General features: G+C 41.1%; 2 protein-coding genes across 2 annotated transcripts in view; both read right to left on the bottom strand.

Annotated features, from left to right (window-relative positions):
- On the bottom strand, positions 1 to 25210 carry LOC135462584 (centrosomal protein of 152 kDa-like). The gene is made up of 20 exons (XM_064739807.1): positions 24166 to 25210; positions 22448 to 22603; positions 21922 to 22061; positions 20003 to 20203; positions 19574 to 19721; positions 19206 to 19297; positions 18381 to 18550; positions 16868 to 17063; positions 16425 to 16556; positions 14064 to 14194; positions 13218 to 13346; positions 12442 to 12577; positions 11246 to 11398; positions 10599 to 10746; positions 7959 to 8590; positions 6118 to 6354; positions 4511 to 5212; positions 4148 to 4226; positions 2916 to 3066; positions 1 to 1759 (listed from the first exon to the last, which is right to left on the bottom strand). The coding sequence occupies exons 2-20, from the start codon at positions 22455 to 22457 to the stop codon at positions 7 to 9; spliced, it is 5340 nt and encodes a 1779-aa protein (XP_064595877.1). The 5' UTR covers positions 22458 to 22603; positions 24166 to 25210; the 3' UTR covers positions 1 to 6.
- The window catches only part of LOC135462582 (putative cyclin-dependent serine/threonine-protein kinase DDB_G0272797/DDB_G0274007), a 4545-nt gene continuing 3217 nt past the window's right edge, over positions 24392 to 25719 (bottom strand). Inside the window, exon 2 of the mRNA XM_064739806.1 lies at positions 24392 to 25214. Coding sequence (XP_064595876.1) covers positions 24392 to 25214 — 823 coding nt within the window. The remainder of the gene's footprint in view (positions 25215 to 25719) is intronic.

Genomic DNA, 25719 nt, shown 5'->3' with positions numbered 1-25719 from the left:
CAAGTGTTATGACTTCTGTGGACCAGATAGAGCGGACTTTGCGTCCTGAACTCTTCTACCCATCACAGGTACCGGTCTCCGAACAGCTTCACCCAGCCCTTGGCCTCCCAATCGCGGGGGTTCCATGTTCGGGATAAACGACTGTCCCAATTGCTCACGTGCTCCGTGTACACTCGAGTCAAAAGTACTCGACAATCGTAGATTATAGGAAACGTCGGTGGCGTCTGATACATTGGATTCCCTCCCTTGATTGTAGCTCTCCTTAATGGCGGGGGAATTGAAGTTGGAAAAAGTTGAGGATGACTTCGCAGTAGATGCGTCAGCACTAGAGGCTGAATTCTCAACGCGATTTATCCGGGTGTTTACGCAATTCGTTTCGCGATAAGCCTCCATGGATCGTCTCCAAGAGTACTCCTTGCTGTCGTTTGTTGACGGAAGACGTCTTCTTGGCACATCTTTTTCAGGAACCGGGTTGTACTTTCGCGGCGACCGTTGTCCCAAGCCAAGAGAAGTTAAAGTTCCTTCCGTGTCGAAATCTAAAGGCCCAAAGTCCTCCACCGTGGATCTGTAGGTGCTGGGACCGCTCGAGTCATCTTCGTACTGAGTGAGAATAGACGAAGATAAGCTGTTTTCAGAGCTCTGTCTGAAGAGCATGGGTCTACGGTCATCAGATCTTGAAGCGACCCGGTTCATGTCTCCGCCTACTCCAGGCGCAGAAAGTGTATTAGCCCTACGTCCTGCCATACCCGACCCAGAGCGTCTTTCACGACCCAGTGTGCCTATTCCACTGTCACATGGGGCACCAGATGAGCCAACAGACTTGTGCCCCGCCTGAGCAAGTGTTACCTCTGATATCCTCGAAGTCAAATCAACCGTTCTGTCTTCGATGAAGCCGGAAACCGGTGTGTTCTTCACGGATCTCGCATACCCCGCCTCTCTTGAAGCGGACTGGTATTGTCGTTCTTCTCTCTGTCTGGGACGGGGACTACTTGATCGAGTTCTATAAACGTCACCAGCAGGTGAGCGATTCCGCCGTCTGTAATCTTGTCCAGTGCCATTTGCCTTTTGTAACGCTCCAGACATTATCACATCTCTGTTACCAGTCACGCTGGGTTTAGAATACTGCAAATCGTCGGGATTCGCAGGCAAACTGTGGAATCTGAACTGGTCTTCCTCGGTTTGGAAAAGAGTAGTATTTTTGGTAATATCAGCGACCAAAGGTAGATACACAGAGTCAGAAATGTTCAGAGATTCTCCACTTGAAGGAAGTCGAGCTTCACTACTGACTGTTTGACATGAAGTATCACAGCCCTGAACCGGGTTGGCTAGCAGTTTGTCATCGGCGTAGCCTACGGTAAACTTCAAACTTTTCTGCTGATCTACGTCCTTGTCAGCATTTTTTTCGTATGAATGACCATTCTGAAGATTCCCTTTAACATCACATTCTGTTCTGTCTATGTCTTTTCTGGACCTTCCATTTACACTTGATTTTGAGGCGCTTCTCTTTTCCTTCGGCACTCTTCCATTTGATACTGCTCTTTCATCTGTTGCACAGTTACTTCTTTCATTAGACTTATGCGACAACTGACGTGAAAGAGTCCGTCTGTCTTTTGCACTCTGTGCCACATTGCTGTCAGTCTCTTTAACAGCATCAGACGAGGAGCTTTGTTCCTCGGGCTTCTTCTTCCCTCTGGCAATCTGAGTTGAACAGTCCTCCAGTTGTCTCTCTATGGCATTTGTAATGGCAGCTGTGTTTGTCCTGTTGGAAATAAACATCAAAGCAAGTGTAAACAAAGATACTTAATGTATGTAAACTGGTCACACAAAAGCCGTGATAAATAATGAATTTGCCTAATTATAAATAAAACACCATTTTTAGGAAATTTTCACTTATATCAGAGCAATCAGTTTCAGGGATGGAGGAAACCGGAGTGCCCAAGGCAAAACCACTGGCAAGTCACTGACAAACTTTTTTACATGTGACGTAGATATATACATACCATATTAGTGGAAGACAAGTTGTCTCCAGTGAACATGGGACTGAAAATGGTTGTACTCGTTGACCTCTTAATGTTATCAAGGCCCCACAAGCAGTGGGAGAGAGCGTGGGAAGATACAAAATTCCCTGCCTGTGACACATTGGGAGATAGAAAATAATAAATAAAAAGGAATTCCTTATTGGTATGTTTTTTTTTCCCTTTTTTTTTCAGGTAGTAATTTTTTCAAAAGTTCCCCGAGAATAAAGCCAATATGAAACAAATCAGTTTTTACTTGGACACTGACCCTGAGATATGTAATACTAAAACCTAGAACAAAAAACACTGGATGCCATGTGTAGGACCAATTCAGTTATGATCTCTCTTTTCCCAATGTTCAACTTTCAAGAGACCTAGTAAATAAAATAGTTGCCACCTCCTCCTCCCTCCCTATTCAGTTCCTTGTCCCTAAGTTGCAACACGACTCACAAAACATCAGATATTTCAACGCAAAACATCCGATATTTCAACACAAAACATCAGATATTTCAACACAGAAGCAAGGCCAAGTTTTACCATTATCAAAATACTGTTTTGGTGTTTTGTGGTTCTTCATGGCAAAGCAAAGTATAACTTATTCTGAAGACTGAAATTTGATTCCAAAAGCTGATATTACAGAAACCCTTCATACAGACATCTAAAACAAAAGTTGCCATGTCACATGTTTTTCTTATTAATGAAAACATGAGCACAGGATGTTATCAAATGGAATTCTACCAAAAATATAAAAAAATCCTGAAATGAACTCAGTTTTAGCAGTCTGAGGACTTCAGTGCAAAACCTGGATGCCTTTTAAATTATTAATAACTGTAAGAAAGATGTCAGTCTTTCAGTCTTCAGTCTTGGAGGCTTACATGCCTATAACAGGCAAGCACTCACCCCAATCTATTTTGGCCCAGTACATTGCGAATAACTTGAAGGCATGTCGTTTTCACCTCCAACACCAGAGAGCTCCTTCCCCTGGAAAGCTCCTCCTTGATTTTCTCAGCAGCTCTTAAATTTGTCTCTGTAACATGCTTCATGACATCCTCTGAGAACCAAAACGATTATCTATTTATTTATTTGTTTATTTATTGGTGCTTTACACTGTGCTCACCACCATCCACAGTTTACTTGTAGGCCTTCACATGTACAACCAGAAGGAAAGCCATCATGAACTCACAGTGATCACATTGGTTCCTCTTTCAATGTGCTGCGCTAGCACACAGACCACTAGGCCACCAAAAAAGACTAAGTGTAATGTCTAGATTCAAACGCTGCTCATTGGTTTATTAATATTAGCAGCCTCCTTTCCAAAATTCTATTTTAAGCACCTCTCAAGGTAAACCACACAAAACGTCTGGAAAAGTCTACATTTAAATATATTTACATGAACTAAATTTTCAACCAGCGGAATCCTGTTTCAAATATTAGACGCATAATGTTTTCATGAAAGTCAAGCTGGTAATTAGATTTAGATATTAATTTGATTAGTCTTTTACTATACTCGAGAATATTATACGACGGCGGCCAGCATCATGGTGGGAGGAAACGGTGCAGAGCTTGGGGGAAGCTCACAACCATCCGCAGATTGCTGGCAGACCTTCCCACAGCCGAACAGGAAGCCAGCATGAGCGGGACTTGAAGTCACAGTGACCACATTGGTAAGAGGCTCCTGGGTCATTATGCTGCGCTAGTGGGCTAACCAACTGAGCTGCGGAGGCCCCGCCAGTAATAAGAGGATCATGTATATGTCTGTATGTAGTGTCTGAGAAACCAAACTTGAAAAATAAAACTTTCATTACTATATTTCACCAGAAGTTGACAATTTTTTGAGGGACACAATTTGCTTGATTCTGATTGATTCATCTACCGTAAATTGCCATCTAAGAGTTTTCTGAGGTGTTTTACATACCAAACTTGAGGTGAAATATAGTATTTTTGTCAGTCAAATTGCCTTGTAGAGATTATTTTTCATATCTTATTTTTTGATTTCAGACAAATTTTAGCGATTTAGTCTAGCTGTCTGGTAGTATTTTTTGTTCTTTGTTCACTTTTAAGTTTGACAATTGTTAACACTGCTGACATGTTAACAATTGTCAAACGGTCTGGCAGATGTTGTGTTGTTATACCTCTGATTTTGGCCACAGCATCGATGTAATGAGCTCTGACTTCAAGAATGGCTGTCTTTTCTGCTTCAGAGGTCTCCGTCTTAAAAAAAAAAAAAGGGATAAACAGAAATCTTGATGGCTGGAATGAACAGACCACATCTTGGTTCAGTGATGAAGTGTTTGTTTTAGGTCCATTAACCACAGATGAAATGACTTCTCCCTTGGCTTTCTACCTTTACAATCGGGCTACATGAATTTTACTTTTGATGTGCACAGGAACGTGGAATCTAAAAATCATCCATTTTGTACAATTATGTTTTTTCACTTGTAAACCAAAAATGCACTTCGCTGGGTAACTATAAGATCAGATTACAGTTCTCTTACCTGAACAGGTGTACTCGTCAACCGGCGAGATTGCAATTTTTCTATTTTCCCCGTCAGCTCTTGCTTTTCATCCGCAAACTTTCTCTGTACTTTGTCCAGCTCAACAGAGTGTGCTTTCCTCAGTTCTACCATTTTCCTCTTCATGGTTTCCATAGCAGCAGAATGTTCTGCCTCCAAAGATGATCTGAGTTCTTCTAGTTCCGACATTCTTTTTTCCTCTAGTTCACGAACAAGAGCTTCCGTTTTCTGGAGCTGAGTGTAAAGCTGCTCCTCAGCACGTGACCTTGATCCTGATTGGTCAGACGCATTGGAATCATCCTCAGACGAGGCTTGCTTCTCCTTCAGTTTGAAGTGCTGTTCTTCCAGCTGTCGTCGTTGTTGCAGATTCTGCACAGACACCTGTAGCTTCTGACGATCTTGGAGCAGCTTCTTCACCTGGCTGTTGTACTTTGTAAGCTTCTCCTTCACCTGCTCTTTCTCTCTGCGCATTTGCTCCAAATTGTCTGTATCCTTGAAGGATTTCAGTTCCTTCTCCAGCTGTTCACAGTTGTCACAGCTGGTGGCTGTTGACCCCGGAGTCGTCTCCCCTTCTGAGGGAGCTCTCCCGTCAGAGTTCTCTGAGGTGTTGGGAGTAGACCTTAGAGAACCCAGTAGCTGCTGCTCTCTTGTCTTGAGCTCTTTGATTTCTAGCTCAAATCGTTGCTGTTGACAGAAAACAAGAGGTTTAAAAATTTTAAACGTTTTACTTAGGCCACCCAAATTTTAATTGTTATTTTAGAACCAGTATAAATCTTTTTCCAATGTCGAAGGGTATAAAAACATAAATGAACCTAATTCCCAGAAAATGTAGACTATCTAGGCAATTTTTCCTTTCGAGACACATTTTCAGAATCAAAAAGCCTTGAAAAACAAAAAATCATGTGAACATCAAAATTGCGGGGAAAAAAAGGTGGATTATCATTTTTACAATGAGTCCATTTTTGGATTGTTTAGTGTTCGCTTACCTGCAAAACACACAATATAGATGGTGTCAAATTTCGAAACGTTTTCAAGGAAACACTCCTGTTACATTACTAATGTTGTTGTTCATATTATAACAATTTCAAAAGAAGTGTTACAAAAAAATGTTTATCATTCAGAGTACCTCATTAAAGCAGCCCCATTTCAATTTACAGACCCTTTTCCGATAGTTTACAACTCTGTTATTTTAGCTTAATGGTTAAACTGCTGTCTACTGATGCACTGCTGCCGTACTTGATATCAAAAGTCCCCAGGGGGCCTTCCTGGTTGGTGGGGTTAGCATGCCAGCGCAGCGCATTGGCCAAGAAGCCTCCTACCAATACGGTCACTGTCAGTTCAAGTCAATCTCAAACTGGCTACCTCTCAAAGACTACATTGGGGGGTCTTCCAGCAATGCGCGGATGGTTGTGGACTTCCCCAGGAATTTGCCTGGTTACCTCCCACCATAATGCTGGCCGACATCACATGATTGAAATATTCTTGAGTATGGTGTAAAACACCAATCAAACAAACAAATAAATAAATAAATCAAATAAATCAAATAAATACATAAATAAATCAAATGTCCCTAACTGACAGCCACAAACCTTTTCCGCAGTCTGCTGGTGACGTGCCGTTTTCAGAGCGCTGGTGAGTGTGTGCTGGTGGTTTTCCATGAACTGCTTGATGTCCTGCTCGCACTGCGCCCGGATCTCCTCAACGCAGCGTCTGCGCTCCGCATCTTTCTCCTGGAGGATTGTCTCCCTTTCAGCTGACCACTTCTCTTCCTGACTAGACACCTCTGCTCTCAGTTTGTCCACCTCAGCTTGCAATCGGCTCCTTTCCTGTTAACAATATCATGTCTAGGTACAGCTAATTCCAATTGGTCGATAGTTATTTATCTCAAAAAAAAAAAAAATTGCACCAATTTTTCATCACAGTACAGCTGCATTTATTATTATGATTTTGGTCTTTCACAACAAGTAATCACTACCTTTTTATTTGATTGGAGTTTTACGCACTACTTGAGAATATTTTACCTATATGCCAGCAGCCAGCCTATTAGTGTGAGGAAACCGGGCAGAGGGAACCAGCAAGCTTGACTTAAACTCACAGCAATCCCATTGGTAAGAGGCTCCTGGGTCCTTGTGCTGTGCTACACTAACCACTTGGCCACAGAGGCCATTACAGTGCCTTACTGCTCCTATCTATCCTTGGATCTATCCTCAAACAATCTTGACCGCTAGAAACCCACAAGTGTGCTTGTGGTAAGCTAGTGGTACATCATCAGGAATATTTCCCCTCTACATGAATGACTGATGGATCAATTGATTGATGTTCAATACTACGATCAAAGATTTTTCATTTATATGACGGCCTTGAGATTAATGGGTGAAGGAAGCCCGAGTGTTCAGACTATCAACCTTTGCCAATTGCCTGACAAGCCTCCTGACCAAGAGTTGGGTTTGAACATGAGATCTCATCGGTCAATGGCCTGATAGCTGCAGCACACCTGAGCCATAACCATCACAGCTGTTACTGTATCATCAATCACCTCTTTCACGACGGTGATCTCTGCCATATAACGTGCCTCTAGCTCTGTCCTCACACTCTCCTGGGCCTCGCACACAGCTGTAGCTCTGTTCACGTCCTCCTCTGTCTGCCAGGACTTATGAGCCTTTTCCAGAGCTTCAGACACCTGAAGTCATCAAACACAACACATCAATACTGAATTGCGGTGTTAAACATCCCTGAGAATCTCATTAGAGTCACAGGACTTATGAGCCTTTTCCAGAGCTTCAGACACCTGAAGTCATCAAACACAACACATCAACACTGAATTGCGGTGTTAAACATCCATGAGAATCTCATTAGAGTCACAGGACTTATGAGCCTTTTCCAGAGCTTCAGCCACCTGAAGTCATCAAACATAACACATCAACACTGAATAAAGCCATGTTAAACATCCATGGAAATCTCATTAGAGTCACAGGGCTTATGAGCCTTTTCCAGAGCCTCAGACACCTGAAGTCATCAAACATAACACATCAACAATGAATAAAGCTGTGTTAAACATCCATGAGAATCTCATTAGAGTCACAGGACTTATGAGGCTTTTCCAGAGCCTCAGACACCTGAAGTCATCAAACACAACACATCAACACTGAATAAAGCTGTGTTAAACATCCATGAGAATCTCATTAGAGTCACGGGACTTGTGAGGCTTTTCGAGGGAATAAGATGAAATACTTTTGAACAAACATCTGGGGAAATCAAATGGGAAATGACCATAAACCTGTTTATCAGTGTATTTTTTTGTATCAGTCCCACAGCATGTGCTATTATGGTTGTCCCTGCCCACCAACTGTGAAATCACAGAGATGAATGGACCTAGCAAAATGATTTTTCAGTCCTGTAAATCTACACTAGTTCAACAGCTAAACATTACCTGTTTCTCAACTCTTGCTTGCATCACAGATTCAGAGATTTGTTGCTTGTCCTTGTCCGTGGACACAGTTTTCTCCAGCTCTTGTCTGAACTTCTCCTCTGCCTCTCTGACCACCATCTTCACTTTGGCTTCCAACTCGGCTTTGGCTTCCACCATCAACTTCTCCTTCTCTTCCTGCAAACGAACGTTTTCAAGCCGCAATTTATCAAGCTCTTCTAATGTTGAGTCTTGAAGTTTGCTCTTCTCTGTCAAAAGATTGTTCATTTCCTCTTGCATATCGGCAAATTCCTTTCGCAACGTATCCTGCAGAACTTTCTTCTCTGCGTGTAGCTTTTCTGAGCTGCTTTCGACTTCTGACAATTCATGTTTCAATCTCGCTATGTCCATTTTCATATCTTCTTCAGCCTTTGCATGAGCTGTCCTCAAGTTGTCAATATCTTTCTGCAGTTTTGAATTTTCTTCACACAGTTTAGACTTTTCGTCTTGCAATTCATTCACTACATCTGCTTCCTTGCAGACATCTGATTTTTCCTTTTCCAGTAATTCTGTCCACTTTATCCTTTCTTCCTCCAGGCGACATTTCACTTCAAGTTCCACAGCTGCTGCCCTTTCAGATAGCAATATCTGTTCAACTGAAAGACAACACAGCAAAAAATCTACAGAATAATGAAACAAATTTGAAGAATAAATTGATAGTCATTCACCCCCCAACATCATAACATATATGATGTGGTCAGTTTATGAGTGGGGAAAAGAAAGGTATCCGAAACCCCCAGGGTAAACCACTGACCTGCTCAACTGTCAAATTACAGTCAAACTCTCCAGCATGACATTATGTATGACGTATAAACACCCAGGGTAAACCACTGACTGATCAACTGCCAGGTTACAGGCAAACTCTCCAGCATGACATTATGTATGACATATAAACACCCAGGGTAAACCACTGACTGATCAACTGCCAGGTTACAGACAAACTCTCCAGCACGACATTATGTATAACGTATAAACACCCAGGGTAAACCACTGACTGATCAACTGCCAGGTTACAGACAAACTCTCCAGCATGACATTATGTATAACGTATAAACACCCAGGGTAAACCACTGACTGATCAACTGCCAGGTTACAGGCAAACTCTCCAGCATGACATTATGTATAACGTATAAACACCCAGGATAAACCACTGACTGATCAACTGCCAAGTTACAGACAAACTCTCCAGCATGACATTATGTATAACGTATAAACACCCAGGGTAAACCACTGACTGATCAACTGCCAAGTTACAGACAAACTCTCCAGCATGACATTATGTATAACGTATAAACACCCAGGGTAAACCACTGACTGATCAACTGCCAAGTTACAGACAAACTCTCCAGCATGACATTATGTATAACGTATAAACACCCAGGGTAAACCACTGACTGATCAACTGCCAGGTTACAGACAAACTCTCCAGCATGACATTATGTATAACGTATAAACACCCAGGGTAAACCACTGACTGATCAACTGCCAGGTTACAGGCAAACTCTCCAGCATGACATTATGTATGACATATAAACACCCAGGGTAAACCACTGACCTGCTCAACTGCCAAGTTACAGACAAACTCTCCAGCATGACATTATGTATAACGTATAAACACCCAGGGTAAACCACTGACTGATCAACTGCCAAGTTACAATCAAACTCTCCAGCATGACATTATGTATAACGTATAAACACCCAGGGTAAACCACTGACCTGATCAACTGTCAAGTTACAGACAAACTCTCCAGCATGATATTATGTATAACGTAGCACATATAGTTACGCTTGATAACGGTGTTAGTATCTATACCGAAACGTCGCTCACTGAATATATAGAAGCTGTGATATATATCTTTTACGTAATCCAACTCAGCTTCTAAATGGCATTGGATAATGTCCTCAGCTTCTAAATGGCATTGGATAACGTCCTCAGCTTCTAAATGGCCTTGGATAATGTCCTCAGCTTCTAAATGGCATTGGATAATGTCAGTATTATGACTGATAATAGAAGTTGTGATCCATATATCTTTTATGTTACCCAACTCAGCTTCTAAAAGTCATTGAAAGAAGTCACATGATGTGCTGGTCATATTGGTTGAACACATGTGGTCTTCAATGAAATGCTTAAGCCAGGGACACATTAGGGGGATTATTTAGCTTCTAGGGCAAAACTTTATCACCCGCGAAATACGCTGATGATATTCGCAGCATGGTTGCAGACACACTAGGTGGATTTTTACGTTGATCATAGTGGGCGGATGATGTCATGTGACCTAGTAAACCCTGTGACACAAACAAAATTTCACAGTTCAACACCGTTCTCTTTAGTTTGAGTGGTCAGCTCGGTCATCTTGATGGCCAAAATTCGCTGGTGCGGACACACTAGGCGGACAGAGTGAAATCTCTGGTGTATTTCTTCGCTAATATTATACAGAGCCATTATACTGATACGGGGTCAACAGTCGTTGCACTATCCCCGTAATGCTGAACGCAAAATATACTAGGTTGTTCCTTATTTTATAAGCAAACTTTCCTAATTACAGACACAAAACTGTCTTAATAAAAGACCTTGATAAAAATGAAGTCACTGAGGATCTTCACCTTCGGTTAAGCGCTCCTTAATCTCCCTCTCCTTGTCCACTTCCTGTAGTGTCCTCCATTCTACCTCTGCTGCATGTATGGCAGAGTCTATAGTGTCCTGCAGGGAGGATGACTGCTCCTTCAGCCAGTCAGCTTTGGCCTTCTCCACCTGAATATTCAACGGATTGTGAAGAATGTGGTTTAGCTTATAAAAACACATTACAATAGGTCATCAAAGATTACTGTATGGAGAGTAAAACCTGGGCAGCCAAGGTACGTCTGGGCCTAGCTTGAATTCATTCCCAAATATACAAGATTCTAGGCCATTAGGCTACAAGTGTCGTCTAGTTTTTTTACACTGATGCTACACTATGTGTACATGCATTTTGTTTTCTTTGCTGGTTTGCGTGTTCAGGGTTAAAAAGCATATAACATTTTCTCAGACATCCAGACAATATTACACTGTAGCAAGCCAGTTGCAACACAATATTCATAGAGCTTCGTTATTGGACCACCCTGTTAAAAACACAGTGAACCCACTGCACTGACTCTTTTGAATGTCACCTCTAATTTCCGAAATCACCAAACTACAGACAGTGCTGAATAGTGATACACTAAAGTGCACTGTGCACTGTCACATCTGTGAAATGACACATGTGAAACTTTACCTCTGTCTTTATTCTCTGCTGCCAAACCTCTTCCTGTTCTCTCAGCCACACCTCCTTAGCTTTGGCCACCACATCTGGGTTGATGTTGGATTCCAATTCCAATTTTAATTTTTCAAGTTCCACCTGTTTCTCCTTTGACAGGCGACTTGTCACCTGAAATGTATGATACCTGCCTTTTTAACATTAAAACATAATACCGACGGATATGCAAATGTAAATGCAAGCATTGTGTGTTCAGTGCCCTAACACCAAGGTTGGCATACCGGACACCCACAGATTTCAAATTTCCAAGCACTTACAGGCCAAAAACTCACATTTGCTAATTAGTTTTCTTTGTATACATATTCTACAGCTGTGCAAGCTGAAATCAATGCTAAATTTTCATATTAAATATTTACTTATTTATTTATTTGATTGGTGTTTTATGCTGTACTCAAGAATATTTCACTTATACGACAGCGGCCAGCATTATGGTGGGAAGAAACCGAACAGACCCCGGGGTGGGGGGGAAACCCACGACCATCCGCAGGTTGCTGATAGACCTTCCCACGTACTCAAATTAAATAAACTTTCACACTGATATACAGCAGGTCAACAAGATGCTGGAAAACAAATTTCTCCACGACAGTACATTAAGTCAAGTTTCAAGTTTTTTTGTCGCTCTATCAGACAACAGTACGAGCATCAAGGCACTTCTCAATTTCAAGGCTTTGCCGCGCCCATAAATCTACAAAAACCCATAATTTTCACGGCCTTTCAGGGCCAACAAAGGTTACCTTCAAATTCCAGGCCTTCAAAGTTTTCAAGATCATGTACAATCCCAGTATTAAACTTGTGCATAGACCCCATTATTACCAGTAACTGTTTTGAGTGTTATGTAAAAAAGAGAGCATTCCAAGGGAGGTAATAAAACCACAGTTGTGCATACCATGAGGTATTGTTACGTGAGAAACAACTTACCAAAGTTCAGTTCAGTGGTTTACCCCAGACAAAGCAATTCTGCACCCATAAATATTACTGGTGTTGTGTAAGTGAAACATTCTTGAGCATTACAGATAAAAATTAAATAATTTAATCAACCACACAATTACTGCTATATTTATTTATTTATTTCATTGGTGTTTTACGAATATTTCATTATGCAAAGACGGCCAGATGCGATGTATTTATGCGTACAGGAAAGCAGTAACAGTTACCTTTTCTATTTCAACCTCCATTTCAATCTGAAACTCCTCTCTAAGCTGAATCTCCAGCTGTTTCTTCTCCTCAGACAGTTTGATGTACAGCTCCTTAGCCGTGTCCACTTCCTTCCAGGCTCCACGCAGCTCATCCCTGTCAACAACAACAACAGTTCACCAGTTGGGTGAACTCATTCTACATTAATATAGCCCTGTTCAGGGCCCAGTTTCACAAAGCAGCATTTGTCTACGACATTTTGTATGTCACTATTACCCTACCATTGTCCTATATGTGTGATTATTGTACATGTATAATATCTTTGTGAAACTAACCCCAGATGGCCTCAATGAATACTAATAGGCTTGTACAGAAATAGCAGTTGTCTCCTCTTGGAATTGAACTCTTCAGTCTTCCTTTGCTGTCATCTCCAGATCAGTTGAGTATGACTAATAGTTCAAAAGGATTTCTCAAGTTTTTTAAAAATCAAATAAAGTACCTAATTTCTACTAAGCCTAACCTAACACAGCTGCATCGTATTTCCAGCAATTCGAGCTTTTATTCCAGCTGGTACTAGTACCCTTATGAGCATGTGGGCTTTACACTTACACTTTCAGATTGTATCAACATCACAAACGCCCCTTAACATTCTTAATGCCTGTTTAATACCAATTTTCTTTACGTAGCAATAATGTGCCAGAAGTAAATGGGATTAAAGATTGCACGTCAGTGTTAAAGCATACCAACTGTGTGGTGCCAGTGGAATTACAGGAAATTTTGCTGGCACTCCTCTTACCTGACAATAATTAATTCACTCTCGTACTTCTCCACCAGAGCCTGTCTTTCGCTCTCCGCAGCAGAGGTAATCTCCTCTCTGACCCGAGACTTAGCATCCTCCACCATCTGCATGTAGGCCTCATGACATCTGATAGAAGAAGAGGACAAGACACTATCAACTTTAGGTAGTGTCCTTCATTGTCATTTATCATCAAGACTATAAATTTTCTCAAGAATTTCGCTTCTGTTCCACCTCCATTGTGTAATATTAGACAAGACAGTGAGAATCCTTCGGGGTCAACATGTGGCAAGTTTATAGGGGGGCTGTAGATCACTTGATTTATTTATTTGACTGGTGTTTTACACCTCGCTTCAGAATATTTGACTTATATTGTGGTGGTCAGCATTATGCTTTGAGGGAACTGGGCAGAGCTCAGGGGAAACCACAGCCTTTCGCAGCCAAAGACCAAATGACGTTTTGCCATGTGGTAATATTTCCTACTGATGTTTTGTCAACCCATGAAGTCTCAACTAAAGACAGAAAAAGAAATAAGAGAGTTCAATGCATTCTTGCACTTTTAATCTCCACAAAAGTGAGGGCTGCTAATCTGAGTCATTCTGTTTATTATACTTCGGCTTCCATTCATTAACTACACTATTACTGTTTAATTTTGATAACACTTCGTGCACTGGCTTATTTTCTGTAAGTTCCTATGGAACTACATCCTTGATTTTTACTGGCTGCTACTTTTCGCACAATGACTGCTATCAATATGATCAGATTCTGATCAAATTTTGTGGGCAAATACATTTTGTGATCGAGTCTAAAAACCAACTTGATCAGTCCACAAGTCTTGTTTCTTACTTCTCCAGACCCTCTCTCTTGTCGTCGTCATAATCTCGGATCATCTGCGACATCTCTGCGCTCAGCTCACGGTTAATCTCGTTCACCTTTTCTTCACTGCTAGCGACCTCTTCCAGGCGGTGCTTTAAATCCTGCAAGACACAGCAGACTGACATTAAGGTCATTCAATCCGCTTTTTGAAATCATTAGATTTTTTTTACTGAAGGTTTCCAGTATATTCTGTAGTTCCAAATGCGTTTGTCTAGGTTGAAAGAAAAAAAGAAAAAAAAATTTTTTATGGACAGTGTTTAATGGTCTTTTATATGCCATATGCTTCAAAAAACAAGAGTAGAAGCTTACAAGAAACATTACATTTCAGACAGCTGAACCAGCTGGAGCTGTATTCAAACGTGTGACTTTCGTCACTGGCCAGAAGCCAGGGCACTTCCAGCAATTCTGCTCCCTCGGCCAATCTCTCATTATGATTCTCATCATCGGCCACAAGCTAGGGCACTTCCGGCAATTCTGCTCCCTCGGCCAATCTCTCATTATGACTCTCGTCACCGGCCACAAGCTAGGGCACTTCCGGCAATTCTGCTCCCTCGGCCAATCTCTCATTATGACTTTCGTCACCGGCCACAAGCTAGGGCACTTCCAGCAATTCTGCTCCCTCGGCCAATCTCTCATTATGACTTTCGTCACTGGTCACAAGCTAGGGCACTTCCAGCAATTCTGCTCCCTCGGCCAATCTCTCATTATGACTTTCGTCACCTGCCACAAGCCAGGGCACTTCCAGCAATTCTGCTCCCTCAGCCAATCTCTCATTATGACTTTCGTCACTGGTCACAAGCCAGGGCACTTCCAGCAATTCTGCTCCCTCAGCCAATCTCTCATTATGACTCTCGTCACCGGCCACAAGCCAGGGCACTTCCAGCAATTCTGCTCCCTCGGCCAATCTCTCATTATGACTCTCCTCACCGGCCACAAGCCAGGGCACTTCCGGCAATTCTGCTCCCTCGGCCAATCTCTCATTATGACTCTCGTCACCGACCACAAGCTAGGGCACTTCCGGCAATTCTGCTCCCTCGGCCAATCTCTCATTATGACTCTCGTCACCGGCCACAAGCCAGGGCACTTCCAGCAATTCTGCTCCCTCGGCCAATCTCTCATTATGACTCTCCTCACCGGCCACAAGCCAGGGCACTTCCGGCAATTCTGCTCCCTCGGCCAATCTCTCATTATGACTCTCGTCACCGGCCACAAGCTAGGGCACTTCCGGCAATTCTGCTCCCTCGGCCAATCTCTCATTATGACTCTCGTCACCGGCCACAAGCTAGGGCACTTCCGGCAATTCTGCTCCCTCGGCCAATCTCTCATTACCAACCTTAAGTTAATCTATTTCATACCATGAACACTTGAATGAACAAAGCACTCAGACAATGCCGCTAGCTCACCTGACTGAGAAGTTTGTAAAACTGCATAATGTTCAAGTCATGCGATACCTTCAAATATTCACCTCTAAACCAAACTAAAGTAAAATGATTGACATTGTCATACACAGCTATTATCCTTTAATTATATATTGCCAAGATCTTGCCATTTAATGAACAAGAAAGTTCAAAATTATTATACTGTCACAAAAATGACATCATTTGAAGTGAAGTACATCATAGAGAAGTTAAAGGACACTATGGGGAGTTCGCACATATATTTACCGCGGAGGACTTTGATATGCAAATCGCGAATTGCATTTGGCAATCCACGTACAATGGGTGACAACTGCAGCCCTGTGAATGCCTGAGGAAATGTTGAGCTATGAGGTAAGAGACTTCCTAGGTTTTTGACATGCAAATTGCTACCAACGATTGGCTATATGTGTACTACGGCCGGCTACTGCAACCCTATGATTGACCAAAAACTTTAAACAAACTAGACCCAGACAATACCCTGTTTATTTGGTACAGGTAAGCTAAAAAAGTAAACAACCTCATACAATCCATAATTCTGACATTCTGATCCCTTTGATGGTCAATCAGAAATTATTTATTTTCACAAATCAAATACTGAAAAAAATAAAAAGAAAGAAATTCATCCACGTAAAAGAAAATTTCTCTGCAGCAGTAAAATTGTGAGCTACAATGTACAAACACGATCACAGCAATAGTTTAAACTCAATTTGATACCCCAAGAGAAAAGCTGATGAAGGTTTTCTGTACTTCAACGTTAGGGCAACTCATACACTTCGTATTAAGAAATAACAACCAAGCGTTGCTTATGTCCTTTAAATTCAGCACCAAATAAAACTAAAAGGGTTGTAAATAATGAATGGCTTGTTTATAAATGTAAATACACGTGACCGCATTACCTGTGAAAACCACATACCTGTGTCTCTGCCAGCAAACCGTCTTTCTCAGTCTTCAGATTTTCTATTTCTTTCCTGAGCCGTTTTTCAATGACTGAAATTTTGTCACCTTCTCCGGGGCTGAACTCATCTTCATAGCTTTTCACTTTCAACTGGAACATGAATATTCATTCAAAATAAATCTTCTGGAACATGAATAAGGAAAACAAATCTTTAAAAACAAAAATCAGATACCCAACCTGGTTAAGAGAAACATGAATATTTCCTCTATGTGGATATGGTCGTCTTCATAAAACTGGTTTAACCACAAAACATTTGATCTATTTTTGCGTAGCTTGCGTAATCACAACAATGATAAAAGATAGGCAAATGTGGAAGGTGTACAAATTACACAATGTATGTACTGATAGAACTTGTCCTCTTAAATGTGCAACCATTTGGAAATTCTTCGATGTCCCCTAACCTTGAGTTCTTCTGCACTTTTCTCTGCTCGCTCACACCGTGATGAAAGGTCGTTGAGTTCTGTTTTTGCCGCTCTTAACTCTGTCTGCAGTTTGGCGACTTGGGAGCGCTTTGTCTTGTTGCTCATAAGGCAGCGCTCCAGCTCCATTCTGAGTTTACCCACGTAATCGTCTGGGACATCGGTCACAGCTGACCTACTGATTGGACACATTGATTTGCTGATTGGATTAGATCCATTAACACCTTATTCAAGAATATTTCACTTACATATGACAGGTAAGTGACTGCACAAATAGACATATATACATATAGATGCTGCATAAATTCAAAATATTAATTAATGACATGATAGGAAATAAACCGAGTATAGCCCGGGGGTGGGGGATGTTAGATGGGGGGTATTGCAAGCCTACAGTCAAGCTGATTTAACATTATCAGGAAATACACGTACATTCTGTCCAAGTCCATTCATGAAACCCAAGGTGAACTTTAACCCTACTCTACATCATATACAAGAGGTAAGTGTAAAAAAAAAAGTCCATTGAGCATATCTTGGACATTCAGGAAACAAGCCTTCTACCATCAAAATTTCACCTTAGGTAATCCATAGCTTAGATTATACTTTGCACACATGTCAAAGTCCAACTCAAATGTGTTTAATTTTTTTTTATACCTACAAGCTTAGAATCTCAAAAACCTATACCAGTCATATTCATCCATCATCTGGATTCCATTCATTTCTTTCAGAATTCACATGTATGTCTTGAATTTGGGAGATATTGCAAGGTGGCATTTGAAGTGTCTTTACTCCTTACACACATGGACATGTGCATGTTGAAGATGGACATGTGCATGTTGAAGATGGGCATGTGCATGTTGAAGATGGACATGTGCATGTTTAAGATGGGCATGTGCATGTTTAAGATGGACATGTGCATGTTTAAGATGGGCATGTGCATGTTTAAGATGGACATGTGCATGTTTAAGATGGGCATGTGCATGCTGAAGATGGGCATGTGCATGTTTAAGATGGACATGTGCATGTTTAAGACAGACATGTGCATGTTTAAGACGGACAAGTGCATGTTGAAGATATACCTGTCCATGCAGGACATGCAGAGTTGACTGCCTAAAGACTGCTTGGACCACTGGTGTTATTTTGTTGTTATATGCCGCTCTTGAGAATTATTCATTTATAAATACGTCAGTTGTTAGTTTTAGGAAAGGAAGACACCAATGTGCCCAGTGAAAACAACATGTCTTTGACATGTGATGTACAGATGCAGACACCATATTCGTGATTTGTTTATTTGATTGGTGTTTTCAACATTTCACTTATACAGTGGCAGCTAGCATTATGGTGGGAGGAAACCGGACAGAGCCCAGGAGAAACTCACATGTCGGACTGCCCATACAGTCACGCCAGCACCATCGACTGCTTACTGTCACCATGCTTCCACAAACAGTGGGACTCAATTATCATGAACAGGCATCAACTCATTCACACTATCTACCTGGACACTGATTCTGGAGTTTTGAAGTCCAATGTCTTCTTGATGCCCAGATCAGTCATGGAGTCGTCATGGAGCTCTTTAGATTTGGAGGAGGAAATGGTAGAGAACAAGCCCAGACTTGATGCAGACTCAAACATGCTTAATTGTTCTCGAAGATCGACTAATTCCTCCTGAGAAAAAGAAACGAAAAGGGTGAGGCTAAAACAGAGATAGCGAAAAGGGTCAGATTAAAATAGTGATAACAAAAAGGGTGAGACTAAAACAGTGATAATGAAAGGGGTGAGACTAAAACAGACATAACAAAAAGGGGGAGACTAAAACAGAGATAACGAAAAAGGGTGAGTCTAAAACACGGATAATGAAAAGGGTGAGACTTAAACAGAGATAACCAAAAGGGTAAGACTAAAACACAGATAACGAAAAGGGTGAGACTAAAACACAGATAACGAAAAGGGTGAGACTAAAACACAGATAACGAAAAGGGTGAGACTAAAACATAGATAAAAAAAAATCTGAATGGGAAAAAGAAAACGTGATATCTGATGTTGCTTTGTTTCATACCGAAATGTCTTTACCATTAAATAGAATGGCCACATAAAATCAAGTTTTCCTCATCAGATACTCCACAGAAAACTATCTAAACTACCTTAGTAACCTTTTTTCTAAGCATTTACTAGATATTTTCAATTCTGAAGTTAAAGTTTGTTTAAATCTAATACAAAGTTTCAAAAAGTATGTGCAGGTATTTGCATCCAAAAATACTGAGAGTTCTACAAATTGCTGGAACTTGGGTTTGAACTCCTCACTTCACTAGTAAGGCCTCACCTTTAGGGCCTGGCACATCTCATCTGTCATGTCTTTGGCTGCAGTTTTCTGCTTAAGAAGTGCCTTGGTCTTTCCTAGCTCTTCGTTTACAGCTATGGAATAAAATGAAATGTTACAGTTTTTAATCTAGGAGGTACACAAACTGTATGTATGCCAGGGCCACATCTTATTTTGTAATTTTAGTTCCGCGTAACGTGAAGACTCCCAAACCCCTGGGCATCTAAACAAATCAAACTACTGTAAATGGTTTACCAATAAAAAAATTTAAGTTTTCATACAAATTTCTTTTGTTCACAAAATGAGCAAATTTTAACTAATTATAATTTTTATTTTAATTCAATTTACAGTATTTTTCATTATTAACTCACAGGACTCCAGCAGAGAATGACACTGTCTTTGACTTTCTTCTAAGCTCTTTGTCAGTCGGTTAATCGTCTCTGCGCGGGAAATCTGTGCCAGCTCCCCCTGGTGCTGAACATCGGCTAACTGCTGGCGAAGAGACTTAATCTCTCTCTCCTACAAGATGTTAACAAGCATATAAAGTACCACTGCTTTATTAAGCGTCTATTTTTCATGAAGTTTGCCGCGAGGAGTTCTACACATACACATATGGCACAGCTCATTACTTTTAGTGCATTTATCAACTTCCGTAATTTGCGTTAAAAAGAGAAAATCGCAAGGTACAGATGGTGGCACTTTCTGAAAGTGCCTTACAGGAAGAGTACAGAAATCTCAGCTTGAGCTGCTCAAACCAAAAATTTACAATAAGTCTATGGTATAATCTCTACACCACCAACCTTATCAGCGACCAGCTCATACAAGGAGTCCTGTTTCTCTTTCAGGGAGAGGATCTCTGTGTCATACTTCATCTGCAGCCCATTGACCACACTCTGGTGGTGAACCCTAGCCCTGTCTAAACTGTCAGACTTCCCCAGTTCTGCCACTTGTTCGTTCAGTCCCTCAATGTTGGTTTCTGCAGAGCTCAGCTTGTTGATCAGCTGAAATAAGAAACAGAACGCTGAACAAATTATCCGTGTGACTACTGTAAATCTTCAACGTTTTCAACCACAAGTCCACTTTTTCCAGTGGAATGATACAATTATTACAAAAATGACGCTAAAAATGATTTGTTTGTGTCATTAAAGATGCAAGCTTCATAAAACTGTGCAAATTTCTCTACACTCCCCAGAGTTCCAGAATGTTTCAAAATAATTGGTTGCAGAGGCGGTGTGAGTGAGTGCTTGGGGTTTAACGTCATACTTAACAATTTTTCAGTGATATGACAATGAAGAAGTCCTAAGAGTGCATGTCATGTGCCTCCTTGTTGCAGAACGGATTTTCACCATTTTTTTATCTAGTGCTGTTTCACTGAGACGCCTTACCGAAGGCGAGTAAGCCGCCCTGCCCGAGCCATTATACTGATACGGGTCAACCAGTCGTTGCACTATCCCCTTCATGCTGAGGAAGTTACCACTTCCTCTTTTAATGTCTTAGGTGTGACTCAAGCCACAGAAGTGGTTTGAAAGGTTGAAGATTCAGGGTATCAATCTTATTATCACATTATTAAATATGTTGCAAGGTTCATTTCTTAATAAAAATACAGGAACCCCATGATAAAAATACAGGAACCCCATGATGAAAATACAGGAACCCATGATGAAAATACATGAACCCCATGATGAAAATATTCCTGTAAATCAAAGTGGTGGGGATCTACATGTATCTGACTTCCTGTAAAGAAAGAGTAAAAAATAAAAATGACAATGAAATTTGTCAGTATTTACCTCTGACAGAGTGATACAACTTACATTTACATCACAGTATTCTTTATACTTGCTTTGAGAAAAGGAATTAGAAGATAATGTGATTATACAGGAATTTAAAATCCATTACCCTTGAATAAGTTTGGATTCTGGCAAAATCTGGCTGAAAAATGAGCCCGGCCATAACTTACATAAGTCGTAATAACATATGAACCGGACTCAAAATCTGATCATCAATTTGCCTCGGTATTACATGTCCTTTTTTATTTATCTCAACACTACACACAGCTTTGAGTTCAGTGAATTTGCTTTTGTTTTAATGCTCTTCCCCTAAATCCTGCTGTTGCCATGGTGAACATAAAGTTTTCCATATTTGTCTCAGCTGTAACAGCACTGAACAGCTGCCAATTACCTGCTGTAATGAAAGACAGCAATCATGACTCTCTGTTGACAGATACACTTAAATACATAACGCATAGGCCATGAAAACCATGTTGGAACTCGAGGTGCATCAAGGGGCATAACTCTACACGAAACTAAATTTTAATGTGTTAATCTCTTAAGCATTTGTCTGCTCGAGAAATAATGAGTGTTCTGAGACAACGTTGATATTGAAGAGTGAGTGAGTGTTTGGGGTTTAACCTTGTACTTAACTATTTTTCAGTCATAGAGTGAATATATTTCTAGTTACAAAACAGATCAGATGATCTTTGATCTTGTTCATTACACTGAACCAAACAAGTCTAGATTGACACAAAAATCTGTCCTTCTTATAGAGGTATTATGTCACCTAAATTCATTTTCCCCACGAGACATGATATTATCGGTGTGTCTCACAAGTGGATGATTCAGGAGTGTGTAAGCTGTGGGAGTGTGATGCCACAGCTCAAATCTGAAGGCCTGATGTACATGTATTAAAAGTTGAGGAACTCTCATTGACAATCAAGGTCTACCTCGTCCTTGCTGTGCTTGAGTGCCTGTATTTGTGCTTCAGCTGTCTGTAGTTTCCCTCTCAACTCAGTTACCTCCCCTTTGGATGCCTGAAGAAGGTTTTGACACTGCTTTAGACTGGTTTCCATGCCTTCTCGGTCACCTGTGAGTAGCAAAGAACGAAACTTACAACATACATGTATTGTACAGAACAACACGTATATGGAAGTAAATGTTGCAGTAAATGTAATTACAAAGTCACATCAGCTACACTCCAGGCACTTATATTCACTCCTGCCTGGTAATCTCTGTTATATCCAGGTCATATTGATTTACTTATTTGATTGGTGTTTTATGCCATACACAAGAATATTTCACTTATACGATGGTGGCCAGCATTATGGTTGGGAGAATGCCGGGCACAGCCCGGGGGGAAACCCATAACCATCCGCAGGTTGCTGAAAGACCTTCCCACTTACGACCAGAAATGCAGGTCATAACTCAAATCAAATATGTTGCTACACTTTCATAGTAGGCCCATGTGCTTACCCTGAGCCATGGAGAGCTGATGTTTGAGAATCCTTATCTCTCTACACGACTCCTGTTTGTACTGGTCTAACTCGGCTGTTAGCTCTTCTATCTTCCTTCCCCGCGCCTTGTAAAGAATTCTCAGCTGGGTGACCTGCTGGGAGTCTGTGGAGAGGTCTGAAAATCAGAGAATTTTTTAAATGCACTGATTTACACAGAACAGGGCCTTCTATAAAACTAACACCAATTAATGATTTGTAAGGTAGAAGTCACACGTGTGCTTTTCAAAGATCACCAACATATTTAGAGCTAAATCTAAGGGACAAAACTCCTGTTTAGCAAGGATTAAGCAGGAGCTGAATTGTAGCACACAACAAGTTTGTTTTCTTTATTTGCTTGGTGTGTATAACACTCTAGCCAAGAATGTGTCATTCACAAAGAGAAAAGGTTACTCTTATTCCTCAACCTTTTTACCTACAGAGCAACTTTCAGTGCAATTTCTACACATTTGCAACTAGATTCTGGTTGGATTGATCAATTCAAGGGCTTCATAAAAATTATAATTTTATCTGTCTTTAAGCTGAATATGATCAAATAAACACCTTAGAATTACAGAGCCCTAATTCCCCAAAATTTGTGCAAATGAAAGACCAATTTTCAGTGCAATTTGTTTTAAATAAAAAAGAACTTACTAAATTGATTGGGTGGTTGACCAATTTCAGAACTTCACAAAAAGTATAATTTTATCAGTCTACACTGAGTGAGTGAGTGAGTGAGAGAGCAAGCGAGTGCATGGGGTCTAACGTTGTATTCAACAATTTTTCAGTCATATGACGATGAAGGAATCCTTAGGGCGTATGTGATGTGCCTCCTTGTTGCAGGACAGATTTCCACCACTCTTTTATTTCGTACTGCTTCACTTTGATGCCCTACCGAAGGCAAGTAAGCCGCCCCGGGCGAGCCATTATACTGATACGGGCCAACGAGTCATTGCACTATCCCCTTCATGCTGAACGCCAAGCGAGGAAGTTACAACTTCCTCTTTCAAAGTCTTAGGTGTAACTCGACCCAGGATTGATCCTGGATCTACCGCCCCCAAAGCGGACGCCCTACCAACTGTGCTACCCGGGACGGTCAGTCTACATTGAAAAATGACCTCAAACCATGTTTGACTAAACACCTTGCAAACATGTGAAAAGGCTGAAGAATTACAATGACACATTTCGAATCACCTGATGTCTCCTCACACTCCTCACAGTGCATGCCACCACTAGGAACTTTTGTACAGAAATCTTGAACAACACTGAGGTCACTGAGGTCACTGGGGTCACAGAGGTCACAGTGATGAAACAGAATGTTAGAAAACACAACCAATCCGCCCCAACTTTTGCCTCTAACAATACTCTATATATTCACATGCATTTTCTTTGTCTTGGGCAGGTAAAACATGATTCTGACCAAAAACAGTTAGCAATTTTATTGGTGAATGCTGATTAAATAGACGTAGTTCTGTGTGAGTACACACATGATGAAGTTAAGCCTAAACAAGCCTACACGCATCTCACAGGCTCCAAAGGTCAAGTCTGTCTAGTGGTGGCTGTGATGTAAAGTGAAAGGTTAAGCATGACGCATGCGCTGTGAGGAGTATGATGTCTCCTTTGTAGTTTTGCTGAATTTTTGTTTTTAAAGACCTCATCATGTTTAGGTGCCCATACTTTCCAAGGCATTTTCTGGCTTACCTTTTTCTACACCTGTGTCAATGGCTACGTTTTGACGATCAAATGGACCAGAATGCTTCTCAGTCTCAGCTTTGTCTGTTTCCTGGTTAAAGATCACCTTGTAGCCACTGTCAAACTGGGGATCTGAAGACGTCAATGGCTTCTCAAGAGTTGCTGCCCTTGGGTAATTTGTGTCACTAGGTGGGTCTGCTTGGTGAAATTGGTACTCCAAGCTGGTTGGTTGAGCCTAGTAAGGGTGTGACGGTACGTAACTCTGGTGCTCATGAGCATCATGAGACTGAGGTTGAGGATAGGGTTCAACAATGTTATCATGAGATGGAATGTATGCTTGCTGGTCATGCACCTCATGAGAATAAAGATAATTTTGCTGTTCATGGGACGGAATGTAGCCATGAAGGATTTGAGGAAACTCTTCACCCGAATTGACCGTTTCTCCATAATAACCATGTTGTTGTTGTTGTGGCTGTATTTCATCCACACCCGAAGCTTCAGCCGTGTAAACATCATTTTCATGCTGTTGTTGTTGTTGTTGCTGTAACGAGTCGTAGCCATTTAAATAATATCCATTAGGCATATGATGCTGGTACCAGTGGCCATTCCCATCCCCGGCTGTACCGTGGTTTTGCTCATTGCCACCTTCCGCCTCCTCTCTCTGGCCAATAACAGGATTGCCGTGAAGATGCCGCTCTGCTGAAGTACCCTTAACAGTGCTGTAACCTTGGAGATGCATTTGACCATGCTCCCAGTGACCCACCTCCCTTTGTGCTACAGCACTTGGCAAGCCATACAGCTCATCTGCTTCATAATGTTCCCCCGCCTCAGCAGTCACATGGGGATGGGGTTGATGCTGCCAATGATGCACAGCTCCCCCTGTTGGAGAATCCTCCATAAAGGGAGGGTAATGGGAGTCTGTGAAATAATGTTGTTGTTGTTGCTGCTGTGAATTTGTTGATTTTGGAATGGAAAACATGGCTTGACTTTCTTGTGGAGTGGATGTGCTGGTTTTAGCAAAGTTTGCAGAGTAAGGTACCGGAGCTTGAAGAGGGGTGCTGAAATAAGAAAAAAAAAGAACCAATTTAAGTACCTGATTGATGACTTAAACTCTGTTAAGAATATTTCCCTAATACAGGTACAAGAGCCGTCAGGTCTACAGGTGGAGGAAACTGGGTATAACACAGCGTAAACCACCTCTCTCTGAAAATCGACCTGACATAAAGCATGTACACTACAAAATCATAAAAATATAATTTTTAATTTTATTTTTAAATAAAATATTTAAAATGAATATTAGCCAAATTGAAAACAGGCTTAGAGATAGATTTATTTATTTGATTGGTGTTTTACGCCATCTCAAGAATGTTTCACTTATACAACAGCGACCAGTATTATGGTGGGAAGAAACCGAGCAGAGCCCGGAGGAAACCTTAGAGATAGAGAGCTGAATAAAAAGACCCATGTTTACAGGTGGGTTCAAACATTCAGATTATGTATTAGTACAGCTGTTTTCACTTAAACCTTCATATTTATAGTCAGACCTTTTTCTCATTTCAATTT

The sequence above is a fragment of the Liolophura sinensis genome, chromosome 2, assembly GCF_032854445.1.
Source record: "Liolophura sinensis isolate JHLJ2023 chromosome 2, CUHK_Ljap_v2, whole genome shotgun sequence".
Lineage (NCBI taxonomy): Eukaryota > Metazoa > Mollusca > Polyplacophora > Chitonida > Chitonidae > Liolophura > Liolophura sinensis.
Note: the sequence above shows the minus strand (reverse complement) of the source record. Positions and strands in the feature narration are given on the sequence as shown.